This window comes from Protobothrops mucrosquamatus, unplaced genomic scaffold (genome assembly GCF_001527695.2).
Source record: "Protobothrops mucrosquamatus isolate PMUCROS unplaced genomic scaffold, P.Mucros_1.0 scaffold_296, whole genome shotgun sequence".
In the NCBI taxonomy this organism is placed as follows: domain Eukaryota; kingdom Metazoa; phylum Chordata; class Lepidosauria; order Squamata; family Viperidae; genus Protobothrops; species Protobothrops mucrosquamatus.
In genome coordinates this window covers 104,639-117,943 of record NW_015386372.1, presented here as the reverse complement: position 1 = coordinate 117,943, position 13,305 = coordinate 104,639, and the positions used below count along the sequence as shown (strand labels likewise).

General features: G+C 35.8%; 1 protein-coding gene across 1 annotated transcript in view; it reads right to left on the bottom strand.

The window, feature by feature from the left end:
* LOC107302889 (adenylate kinase 7) overlaps window positions 1-13,305 on the bottom strand; it is a 19,626-nt gene that overhangs the window by 6,210 nt on the left and 111 nt on the right. Inside the window, exons 2-7 of the mRNA XM_015832049.1 lie at window positions 11,891-12,019; window positions 10,747-10,894; window positions 9,695-9,823; window positions 5,375-5,443; window positions 3,091-3,288; window positions 159-379 (exon numbers count right to left, since the gene is read on the bottom strand). Of these exons, the coding sequence (XP_015687535.1) occupies window positions 159-379; window positions 3,091-3,288; window positions 5,375-5,443; window positions 9,695-9,823; window positions 10,747-10,894; window positions 11,891-12,019 (894 nt within the window). The remainder of the gene's footprint in view (window positions 1-158; window positions 380-3,090; window positions 3,289-5,374; window positions 5,444-9,694; window positions 9,824-10,746; window positions 10,895-11,890; window positions 12,020-13,305) is intronic.

Genomic DNA, 13,305 nt, shown 5'->3' with positions numbered 1-13,305 from the left:
GTTAAAAATGGTCATAAGTAATTTTTTTCAGTGTCGTAATTTTGACTCTTGTAAGTCAAGGACTACCTGTATACTGCTTTTTGAAACAGATTTTTTGTCTCTTCTCCTTTGGTAAGAAATCTGTAAATATGCTTTTCTTATATTTAGGATTAACTTACCCATTCTTCCCAATTTGCTATTTTTTGGGCCCTTTCTTCCAACTCCTGTTTCTCCAAGTCAGCCTTTTCTTTCGCTTCTCTAGCAAGCCGTTCTTCTGCTAGTTTCCGTTCAAATTCTTCCTTTTCTTCTTCCGTCATACCATAATTTCTAGGTTCACCAATGTTTTTTATTATTTCTTTTGTTATAACTCTATTTTCCAGGCCCTCATATTTTGAAACATCTTTCAAGTGTGAAGGCAGGATAGAAAAAAAATTGTGACATAAAATTAGATTGTGTTATTACTTTTTAGTTTTTATAAACAACCCAGTCCTTTCACTATTAAAAATGCCTCCTTGCAAATTGAGCAAAAATTGTGCCAAATGAATGGCACCAAAGCGATATTAATTAATTAATTAATATAGGCAAATGTATAGTGTTGTAATATTTGAGGGGGCCGTATATTTTTGTATAATACAAGCCAGAATAATGTATGTTTGAAGCAAAAGTAATGAAATTTGTCAAATGTACAAAACTATTCATTAAAACAGTTAAAAAATGTAGACGTGAAACATCTATGGCTCTATAACTGTTATCCATAACAACAAGAAAATATAAAATTGTGAAAATTCCACTATGATAGCTTTAAATTTAAGCTGTCAGTTAATTCATTTGCTTGTCATATTTATATCACATCTTTCCTCCAGGACCTCTAGGCAACATATATAATTCTTTCTCTAATTTTCTTCCATAATAACTATCTTGTGAAATAATGTGATCAATTGATTTTGGTATGACACAAAGTGTATAGTTCTGAGGAGAAAAAGAAATGAGGAGAGGACCCTGCCTAACAACATTCAAGCAGAAGACACACACAATCTTTTTCCAACTATCCTCTCTTCAATAAATTCTGAACAGGTACTTTTCTTTCGAGATTGACCAGGCCAGGAAACAGATATCAGAAGAACTATTGGAATTCTAACACTAAAGTTATTAATTTATTTATCAATTTATTAATTATTAATTAAAACAGAAACTTGAAAGTCTTTTTCATTCCATCCTCCCTTCCAAGGCTAAGGTGGCATTCACCTAATGGCTACTGAATTCCTTTTTCAAGGCTACTCCATACTTCTTTATAGCATGTGCTGGAATTCAGGAATCTATTCAATAACAATTTTACATAGGCTGACTATTGTTTTTATTTGGAATCCTGTGTTTGTGACAGAGAAAGAAACTTTTTTTTCCTATAATCCATTTTTCTCAATAAAGGAAATTGTAAATGGTCAGCATACAGATGTAAACAAACACATGTAACTAACTAACAATATTACCTAATTGGGTAAAGAAATGTCTGCAAAAAACCCAACCAAGTTCAGAGAGAACCAAGGTCTAGGTAAGCATATTCCATTTTTTGTTTCTATAGATTTGGTTTAATAATGGAATTTCTCATTAAAACCTTTGCCACATGCAACATGTCCTTCTGTGTTTTGAGTTACATGTTTTCTCTTTTTCCTATAGTAGGTTAATATGGGAAAGCCTTGACTAAGCATTAAAGAATTCAGGATGGACAATTAAGATGCATCAGGAGGTCCATCTTGATTGGTGGCATCCTATCATAAACATCAGTAATTGAGGAACCCTTGGAAGCAGTTTACCAGCAAAGATTCCCACTATCCACTGATAAGAGGTAGTTTGGGCCGAGAGACTGTTATTTGTACCACACATTGAGACTGCATAATTGAGGAGGGACTTGAATCTGGCCTACTCTTCTCTGGTCTACCACTTTTACCAATAAACAAATAGTCTTTTAATATAGGTAGTCCTTGACTTAAAGCCATTTGTTTAGTGACCATTCGAACTTGCAATGCCACTGAAAAAAGTGAGTTATGAACATGTTTCACATGACTGCTGCAGCATCCCGGTGGTCATGTGATCAGCTTTTGTGACCTAGCAAGCAAAAACAATGAGAAAACCGGATTCACTTAACAATTGTGTTACTAACAGATTCACTTAACAACTGTGGCAAGAAAGATTGTAAAATGGAGCAAAACTCATTTAACAGCTGCCTTGCTTAGTAATGGAAAATTTGGGCTCAATTGTTATAAGTTGAGGACTACCTATAGTAAAAGAAATAAGGATAACTATAACTTAATCAACTGCCATATACCTGAATAAAGTGTTTAGCAGCATATAATTAGATCATTTAGAAAGACTATCTGAACTGTACCTGATTTTGTGAAAAGATTTTCCAAAGGTAACTCAGAGATTCACTTGACAAGTGTGAATAGGTTCACATGTGAGAAAAGAATATGTCGTGTGGAAAAATGTATGAACAGGCAGGGTCTAAAGTAGATGTAGTTCTGCCAGTCTGGAACCTATTCCCACTGTTACCTCATCTTTTGCTGGTTTCCTCAGTCATAACTAAACACTTCTCCAATCATCAATGTGGCCTTCCATATGAAAAAAGTCACCCAAATTTATCTCATTGCTATTAATAGCATATCATTTGATCTGATGCTAGTTTTATTTTCATAATTTAGTGATTATTGTTGTCGTGAAACAGATGCTGTCTGGATTTTGTAGAAGTGTTGGTTTCCTTAATTACCTCACAATGCAGCTGAGGTTACATAAATTGACTGTGGAGGGCAATAATCCTTTCTGTATTTTAATTCTCTTTTATGACTTCCTTTTCACATGTTGAGAAAATTGGCTCAGTATGGGAAATTGAGACCAGAAGGCATAATTAAAATAATTAAGCTATTTTCTTGTTTCCTTTCATTTGCTATTTTCAAGTTGGCTCAAGTTAACAAGATTTGATGTATAATACTGTGCATGTTGTAATTTTTTAATTATTTGTTATCTAAATTTACAAATTAATAGTACATGAAAATGACACAAAATATCATAATAGTGGATGAAATGGAATGAAGGAATTAAATGTATTTTATATCATACCAATATATTGTGGATGTATTTCTATTTCATCAAAATAGTTGAGAACCGTTTCATCCTCAGTGTTTAAGTCCCTAAAAAGACTGAGGGATCTTAAGTATCGATCCTGGGCGTAATGTGTTCCAGCAACAATGCTTTCAGGAAGATTCATGATTCGGTTTTTCAAGAATTCATCAGAAGCATTCAAAGAAACAACATAGTCTATAAAGTAAAATACATTTCCGATATTACAATGGTATTAGAGTGACTTGCTTAGTTTATCTTTTGAATTGCCTTTCTGTGAATAATGATGAATTAGTATTGAGATCTTGTTTAAAAGAATACATAAATGTATATAAAGATTACAAGATTGCTGAAATATGGCTTACATGGAGGCAAAATTGATTTGAAACCACCAAGCAGACGTCCTACTTTACATAATTAAATTTACATTCAAGATATCTTATATATTCATCGACAAAATATCAGTGTGAATAAATCATTTCTGAAAGATTGAATTCACATATTGTGCTATTCAAGATATAATTTGCTCAGTCATAGTTTGTTACATAGCATTAATAGGGTGACAGGAAATAGTATTTCATCACTTAAATACTATACATACTTCAGGACACAATTATATAATGGACAGTTGCATGATGACATCATTGTGTGTCTGTTACTTGGCATCATTGTAGTTGCAGATGATGCTGAGTGTGTTGTAGGATCCAGAGTTAGCTAGTATCACACATGATAATCTACAAAGTATGTTTTACAAACCATGCTGGCTGGATTCAAATATAAATAACTAACCATTATATGAAGTTGATCAGTTAAAACTCTTTGTTATTTATTTATCATTAGATATATAATCCTTTTTATCTGTCTGAAAATAAAGATTATTTACAGTTGAATTATTAATTATAATTAATAATTTATGATATTTTTAATAAATTACTATTGTATTTACTGTAAATGCAAACCATTCACACATTTTAATAATTTCAGCCACAACGTTGCAGCATAAACATAACTATTTTAATTTCAAACAGCCATATCCTCCTTCATTTTATTCTCCACTGAATGTTCAGCATTTTCTGGCCTTCAAGTTTATTAGAAATCCATTCTCCCGCTAAGGAAATGACTTGACAGTTATACAGTAAGCTAATCATAAATTTAAAAAGTGTTTAACCAAGTTATTTGATTTATTTAGTATTTTATATATTCCATAGCTCAGTGGTTCTCAACCTGTGGGTCGGGACCCCATTTGGGGTCGATCGACCATTTCATGGGGGTCGCCAAGCAAGGCTGTCCGCCATTTTTTTTGTCCGCCATTTTTTTCCCCTTTTCCGGCGGGTGCCTTACCTCCCTTGGGCTGGGCCAGCTGGTGGTCGGCCTGCTTCGTCTCTGCCGCTTGCCAGCTACACCTCGGCCGGCGCAGGGGGCGGAACCACGCATGCGCGGCGTTCCCGGGCAGGGAAAGTCCTCGACTTACGACCGGTTGGGTAGTCCTCGACTTACGACCGGTTTAGTCCTTGACTTACGACCGGTTTAGTCCTCGACTTACGACCGGTTGGGGTCACGGCATTAAAAAGGTTGAGAACCACTGCCATAGCTGTTGGCCACTGGTTACTGAAATTGGCCAATATTGAGTTTTAAGTTTGATTGCCAATGTCTTTTTTAGGATAGGTATTGTCCCGATTGTATTGAAGGTAGAGGCATTTAAGACTATTGCAGAAACATTTTGACCCTTTCATTTGAACAATTTTAAATTTATCAATGTCCAGTTAGCAATTCTGTGATTAGACTTTGGAGTGTGACGTAGCTTCTTATACTTAGACATTTTTACTCTATTTCCAATCTGGTTTTCATACCCCCTTATGTTGTTGGACAATTTTCCAATGAATAGTAGATATAGAACTGTACTGGCTTGATACTTTTATTTCTCACCAATTTTTTATACTGATCAATGTTTAAAATATTGGGATTTGGGGGAATGAAATCATTAAGCTTGCAATTATTTTTTGCGGAACTGACTAGCAAGATATACTGGTGTAAACTATGAATGGGGGAAATCAAAACTTCCTTTTCCTCAAATATTTGTATCTTCAGCTAAGCTCTCACACTGTAAATGCCATGGATAAAAAATATGGGTTAACAGAAGAGGATGTGGGAAAATTAAAGGCAAAGAGCAGTATGACTTACATTTTTATTATGGAACTATCCACATTTTCTCAATGTCCAGATGACTACAAAAGATTTGGGTTTAAATATATAGAATTGAAATAAATATTTCAAGTAAACTTACCAGGAGTTATTAATTTGTCATAGCGATGCATTTTGCCTCTCATATCATCTTCCTCCTCCTCCTCTTCAACTAATTTAAAAAATAAATACATTAACAAGGTTCTAATAACAACTAGTATCTTGCCGTTTGCAATTGTCTAGTATTAATAAGTATATTTAGGCTTAATCCAAATATAATTATTGCCCTAGCTCTTAAGCTGCCATGTTATATATTCTCCAGTCTTCCTCTTCCTCTTGCTTCTCTCCCTTTCATTTTTGTAGATAATCATGTTATAACGTTAGGTATACAACCTTTCTAGGCCTTCTGTATCTAGGCTGAAAAAATCCAGACAATCATTAGAAGGCAGGAAAGACATTTTTCTATGTTTTTATTTCCATACTGTATTTGTTTAATTTTTTGCATTTCTGATACAGTATAATTAATTTATAGATACATAAAATTAGGGTCTTAGTTGACCAGTTATCATTGATCTAATTCCATCCCATTATCAGCTTCAAAAATGAAAAGGGAAGGCAGATGTTGCATGGAAATGATAGGATGAAAAACTGTATGAGGCTACGGGTTCTCACAATTACATAACCATACTGTATGGTTAGAAAAATACATAAGATGTTTTTACCTAGCATTTCAATAGGTTTGACATTAAATATTAGGCTGTGAAAAAAAACAGGAGACAAATTGTCTTGATAACTGATTGTGTATCATATTTTGACTAAATACATATTCCATTTCTATGGCTGAGTTCCCCAACATATCAATCCATAGATTCCTTAACCACAGCTTATGAAAAAGCATGGCTGTATTCATGAAACATGTATGCCATAAACCATGTGATGGGATTCATACATCATGTTACGCCATGGGTGTCCAACCCAACTTTTTGGCTTGCCTGGGCTGCATTGAGTGAAGAGGAATACAAAATATATAATATTTTATTGTATATAAAATGTACAATATAATTAATATATATAAATCACATACTAATGGTTTATGAGCTTGTGGGGCCACATTACTAGCTGTCCAGGCCACATGCAACCCTTGGGCTACCGGTTGGACATCTCTGTGCTAAGCCAAAACAAGCAAACTCAGCATTTAGCTGAAAGCTGAAAGCTGACTGGTCAGTTTCTCTTAGCCTACATTGGGCTCTGAAGATAAATAGGCGAGATAATTCTTGTTGCAATCAAATGGATCAATACTAGGTTGATCCCAAAACAGCAGATCATACACTTGCAGAAAAACACTAGGAAGAAAAATATATATACCATCTTGGCATTCCTAAATGTAAATGTTCTACATTTCTTCATTTTTAATACTGCTACATAGTGTAACAGTGAAGCAAGAAATTATATTTCTTTGAATGCATGATTTCTATACCAAAGGCTTTCCTATGTCCCAGTTTGCAGGTCACAACAAGAGCGTAATGTTTGTGTGAAATACAGTATAGTTTATTTTTACGAAGATGTGCCCCAATGATTCTGATAAAGGTGAGAGGTCCTAGCTTAACAACCAAAATTGGGATCAATAGCTCCAGGGTTAAGCGAGACTTCACATGACCATAACAGACTTATGACCTCATTTCTACCCCAGTCGCTAAGTGATTCACCTGCAGTCATTAAGTAGGATATCACATGAATACAACTTGCTATTTTTAATTTATACTTTTATTTATTTATCTATATCCCACCTTTATTATTTTTACAAATAACTCAAAGTGGTGAACATGTCCAATACACCTTCCTCTTACTTTCCATATAACAACAACCGTGTGAGATGGATTGGCCCAAAGTCAACCAGCTGGCTTTCATGGCTCATGGCATCCTGCTTTCTACTGCCTGATTTTACTGTCAGCTTCTCTGTTGCTTGTCAGAAACCAGCTGTGACACACACAAATAGTAATCATGTGACCACAGGATACTGCAATTGTAAACAACTGCCAGTTGCATGGAGCTCAAATCTCGATCACATGTCTGCAGGATGCTGCTCTGGTTGTTAAGTTCAAGAACTGGTCATAAAGTTATTTTTTCAGTACTGTCATAACTTTGAACAGTCACTAAATAGGGCAGTCACCAAAGGAGGATCATTGAAAGGTCTGAGTATATTTAACTCTTTATGTCAAGCTCTTGGCAATTGACTTAACTGAAAGTATTCCAGTCAAAAATTTCACAAAATTTACTAAGATGAAAGGGACAATATTACAAGAATTTCAACAAATGAACTATTTGCAATTAAGAATGAATTTATTCCCCATACATAACTAAAGGTTGGCAAATTAGTCCAGAATGCGGCCGCGCGGGCGGTGATGGGAGTGACTCGTCGCTCCCATGTAACGCCGCTGCTGCGCGAGCTGCACTGGCTGCCTGTGGCCTTCCGAGTGCGCTTCAAGGTGTTGATTATCATCTTTAAAGCGCGCCATGGCATTGGACCTGGTTACCTCCGAGACCGCCTTCTGCCACAGATTACCTCTCACCGACCGATACGCTCCCACAGAGAGGGCCTCCTCAGGGTGCCGTCAACCAGACAGTGCCGGCTGGCGACCCCCAGGGGGAGAGCCTTCTCTGTCGGAGCACCCACCCTCTGGAACGAGCTGCCCCCAGAGATCCGGGTGATTCCGGATCTCCCCTCCTTCCGCCGCGCCCTCAAGACCTGGTTGTTTCAGCAGGCAGGACTGGCCTAGGGGTATTTTAAATTGGTTTTAATCTAAATTTTAGTAGAAGCGGCCTATTTAAATATTTATTTTTAATTATTCTCTTAAATTTTGTATTTTGTATTTGTATCACTGTTTTTAAACTGGCTGTAAGCCGCCCTGAGTCCTCCGGGAGAAGGGCGGGGTATAAATATAATAAATCCTAAATCCTAAATCCTAAATAACTGTTTATAAAACCATCCTCTGAGTCCTTATGTAACTGACCATTACATAAAGGATGTAAATGGAAATCCACTATTGCCTAGGTTAGACATGACTGCTTTCTAAATTCCTTGGAGGTATTCCATTTTCCTTTTAGATTGCTATAATTCGTAAGCATTACATAGTTAAATACTGCTATAGGAGAGTTGTATGATTCTTGATATAGTCTATACCCTGATTAAAATGTTATTGGCCCATTTTTTGTAGACCTTAAAATATGGATGTGAAACAGAAGACTCCTAGACACAGCCTCTTCCCATCTTCCTCCCCCAAAAGTAGAATCACAGTCCCCAAATGAATGCTAAATACTAATTAAATTCAACATTTTACCACCAAAACTGACTATGTAATCTTCTTGTGCTTCTGAAAGTTGATGGGTAGGGGTTACAAATGGTTGCCCAGCTCTAAATTAGGGGTTAAGTTCTTTGAATTTTGGGTAGCTTCTTTCCCCATCAAGTAAGGTGAAGAGATTAATTTTGCAGTTTTTAAATCTTCATGGGGTGGAACAGCCAATCCATATGGATCTCAGCACTCTGAAATTTTTTGCTCAGAACAAACTGTTTCCAAAACTGTGTTAAATAAGTTGAAGATATCTATCATTAGCTCTCCTGCAGCTACAATGGAAAAGATATGAACTGAGCTGAGAAACACAAATTTCTGCCTATTTCATCAGCCTCATGAAATTACTATTTATTGCAAGATCCAATCTGGGTTGGTCACCGGGACCAGAGGTTTACTCTTCCGAGTTTTCAGACTCATGCTGGAGCCTATCCTCAGGGAATATATGTTTTGGGCTATTCTATGTGTTGTATTTATATGTTGCCTTCCTATTGGTTGATTGTTGTGTTGATGGCTGGCAATTGGCTGTTGTTTCCTTGTGCTCCTAAGTACCTGATAAGCTGATGGTAAATCAGCACTCCTGTTTATTGACAAGGGACCCGTTTCCCAGGCTTCAATCATTTCCCTGGCTATCTTTGTACCTGCATGGCCAATAATCTTAGTAGCTGTAAATTTGAATGTATTATTATTTATTCTATATGAAGAAACATACATACAGTATACAGACTAGAAACAAATACATTTATGCATAGAGAGTTACTATATATTATGGTAAGTGCATGCTGATATTTTCAACTGAAAATGGGGTAAAACTGTTCGGTGTTGCCCTCTGTGCAGAATAGACTACCGTTTAGAATTTCTCAGCAGTAGCTTTTCTTATCATATGCCATGTTCTGGGCCTGTTAGCTACCCAAAGTAATGCTGATTATGACTAGAACATGGGTGCTATAAGATGAATACTTTATTTCAGCATAATTTACAACTTATGAGAAATCTGTTATTGTGAAATTAGCCACAGGTAAGTAGCTGTAATGCAATGCACTGTACATCTAACAGAGCAGTCTACAAATACTTACTGTTAAATAGATCTTTTGCCAGGTCATAGACTTTTGGAAACCCATCCAAAATATATCCTTGGTTTTTACAAGGCATAGACATTAGCATTTCCTTCATGAACCGAATCACATAGTGATCATCTAGACGACCTAATTGTAATGGGAGAAGTATTAGTTAAGGCAGAGTTGAGTGGTCAAAACTGAAATTACTATTGTCTGGACACATACTTAATACACCTGCAGTGTATTAGAATTACATACTTATAGCTTGCTGAATTAGCTCAGTTAAACTGATCCCTAAACAAACTGCAAAGATTGGCAATTCACAAGCTGCACTAAAACATGGTTTGCTAGTTTGTGACTGTTACACAAACCAGTCAATGGGATGGATTTATAGCTAGCTAATAAGCATTTGCTGGGGACAAACTGGTTACACTGGAGGAGAAAGCTGGGTGTCAAGTTTTTTTTATTGTTTGGCTTTTATTGCTATTGTGACTCTACCCAAAGTTCTGCTTCTTAGGATGGGCAGCCTTACAAGTCAAACAAACAAACAAATAAATAGGGAGGGGCAGGTTATGGTGCATGCCACATTCTACAGTATGTCTTCATGGCTTCTAACAGATGCCTGCAATTCAGCCTATTGTGTGAATGTAGGCTATCAGTAGCCAAGATCTGGTGGCTTGTCCATTACAACAATATTATTTCAATTATTTCTATCATTTCTTTCCTTCTCATCATTTCTTATTCATATTTTATCTCATGATTGTGTCCTGATTTTCCTCTGAAGAGTTAACAGTAATCTAAATGAGACTGATGAAGCTGGGAGATGATGACTGGATTCATGTACTGTAGCATCTAATGGCATGGCAAATAGAATCAACCACAAATGGTTGAGATTAGAAAATATTGAAATTATGATTTGCAAGCCAAAAAATATAAGTTTACACAAAATCAATAAAACCAGTTATAGTTCCATATTTTTGTGAATCCAATCCAACTAAGTGGAAGAAGCACTATAAGCAAACCACTGCATTTACTTTTGAAAAGGAAATTTTTGCTAATTTTTCATTTACCCGAATTTTGCTCCATGTTTTCTTTAACTGAATCTAACATTTCCTGTGCTTCTTCTACATTATCTCCTTGTTCTTCTTCCTCCTCCTCCTCCTCTTCCTCCCCTTCTTCCGCAGACTCTGTTCCCTCTCGAGGAGCAACTATTTTCTCCTGAGGAGTTAAAATAAAATGCCAAGAAAATTTGGACTAAATTTTGGTTCAGCTGTAGAAAAATTAAAACAAAGTTGCCCTATTTGTTCTATAGTCTATGATATATTTGAGTGAAGGTTGCAAGAAAGTAGACATTGTAAGAAGTATTAAATAAATTTTGCTTTTAAAAAGACATATCCTTCTGAAAAATATTTCAGTTTGTCTCTTCTCCATCATCACAATGCACTGTGGCATGTTGTCTTTCGATGCATCTATGTGGAAACACAAATTGTTCAATAATTTACCACTAAATATATCATTAGGAATATCTGATCTTCATGATCAATTATCCTTAACTTCATTATTTATTATTCCTAAGATTTGCAGACTGGACAAATTTTAGATTTGACATTCTTGATGTAATTAATAATTATAATAATCTACAAGCTTAGCAAGTAAATATTTTTCTTTTCATTCAGTATATCATGCTGCAAAGCTAAATCTTCATTAGAAACTTGACATTATCAAAGAAACTTTGAATTCCTATTCCCTGCTTGGTTTTGCATCCTGAACTGGAAATCAATTGTCATGTTTGTATTGCCCTTAGTCCATGATCGTGCAGTTGATTTAGACTTTGTACAAATTGTGCCAATAAACTTTAAACTGATTTTTAAAGTTTAAACTTCTATGTTTAATTTAAAGAAATATTTAAGAGAAATATACACAGAAGTCTACCCATACTGAAATACAATATTTAACAGTAGAACTATACATGTTCCAGTTTTTCTATTGAAATATTTTGAAGCAGAGAATGGAATGAACCTAAGTTATAAAGTACATGTTTTGCATGCAAAATGAATTATTTCAGACATGACTGAAAAGATAAAATGCATAATCTGATGACATATAATGCAGGACATTTTTATTCTTAAATCTATTACTGTATGAATTATTTTTAATTCTACTCATACTTTTATAATCTTTTATAACAGCTCACAACATCAGTGATCTACTTACCAGATTTTCTATGGCTTTAGTGATCACTTCCTTTATTTTAATGTGATGCACTTTGTAATATTTGCATAGCTCTTCTGCAATTGAAGTTTTCCCTACTCCAGGAGGACCAAGTATGCAAATTTTAACTGGCTAAAAGGAAAGGGATATATTAATAATTCTTCATGCACCATGACCAAAATTAAAATGAAAAAAATATATTATCTTTACTCAGGTTCCAAAAGCTGAAGGATATGGTTTAGAAAAATTCTTTGTGGGTGCAATTATAGGCTTGTCTCCCTCATAGCAGACTGGTTGGCAAAACACTGAATACTTCATAACTATCCATACTGATTTAGTCCATCCATGGCTATAAGATAGCATAGGATATAGTATAATTGAGCGACTTTTGCCCAAGGACCACATGTACCCCAAGCTCTACTTTTGTAGCCCTTAGAGGACTTTCATGATTGCTGATTGCTGATAATTGCTGAAAATAATGTAGTTTTCCCACTGGGGGGTAGAAAACACAAGAAGGTACAGTGCTAGCCTTAGAACAGGCTTTTCATGGTTAAAAAGAAGAAAAAAAAACTGCAGCCAGTCCTACCCCCCACGTGATGGGGTCCCAACTCAATTTCTGTTGATAAATAAAATCCTGTCTCAGATATAGTTGAAAAACCATACTATAGGATCAAAGTATCATAGGATTATATTTATATGATTTAAGTTTACACAAAACAGAATTTTACTTAACAGAAGATAGGGACAAAGGGCATTCCCATCTGCGTAAAAAGGGAATAGAAAGTATTTAAGTACATTCTTCACAATTTAAATCAAGACCGTGGAGTAAAAGAAATATTTTTAAAAGGCAACTATAATAGACAATGCAACCGTGATTTCCCATATTTACATAATTTTTGAGACCATGTATATGTCACACTCAGTTTACAGCTGGGAGAGAGGAAGGGCCGAGAAACTATAAGGGCTGGACCATTGAACAAAATGGTGTAAATATTAGAGGTTGGTCACACAAATTACCAGAAACTGGTGATCTTCAATGGACCAGTTAATCCATAGAGGGCCTACACAATTGATTCACACAATATTCTTGAATCAAACATGTTTAGGTGGTAAGGAATCTCTCTTTTCATGTATGAAATTGGATTTGAATGTAAGCCTTTAGGCTCATACTTCGTCTGGACAAACACAATTTGCTCTATGATAGTAATAGTTCCTGTCGGGACTTCCGGTGGGACGGCGCGCCGATGGCGGCTCTTTTCGGAGCCGTCCGCTTGGGAAGGCGTCAGAGCCAGCATGAACAGCGGTCAGCAGCTGTTCAGCGGCTTGGAACCTTGTGCCCCGGGAGAAGGGGTCGAGGTGAGTATTCCTGGATAGGAGTAGAGTCCCAAAAGCTCTCCCTTTTTCTCGGGAGAGCGAAA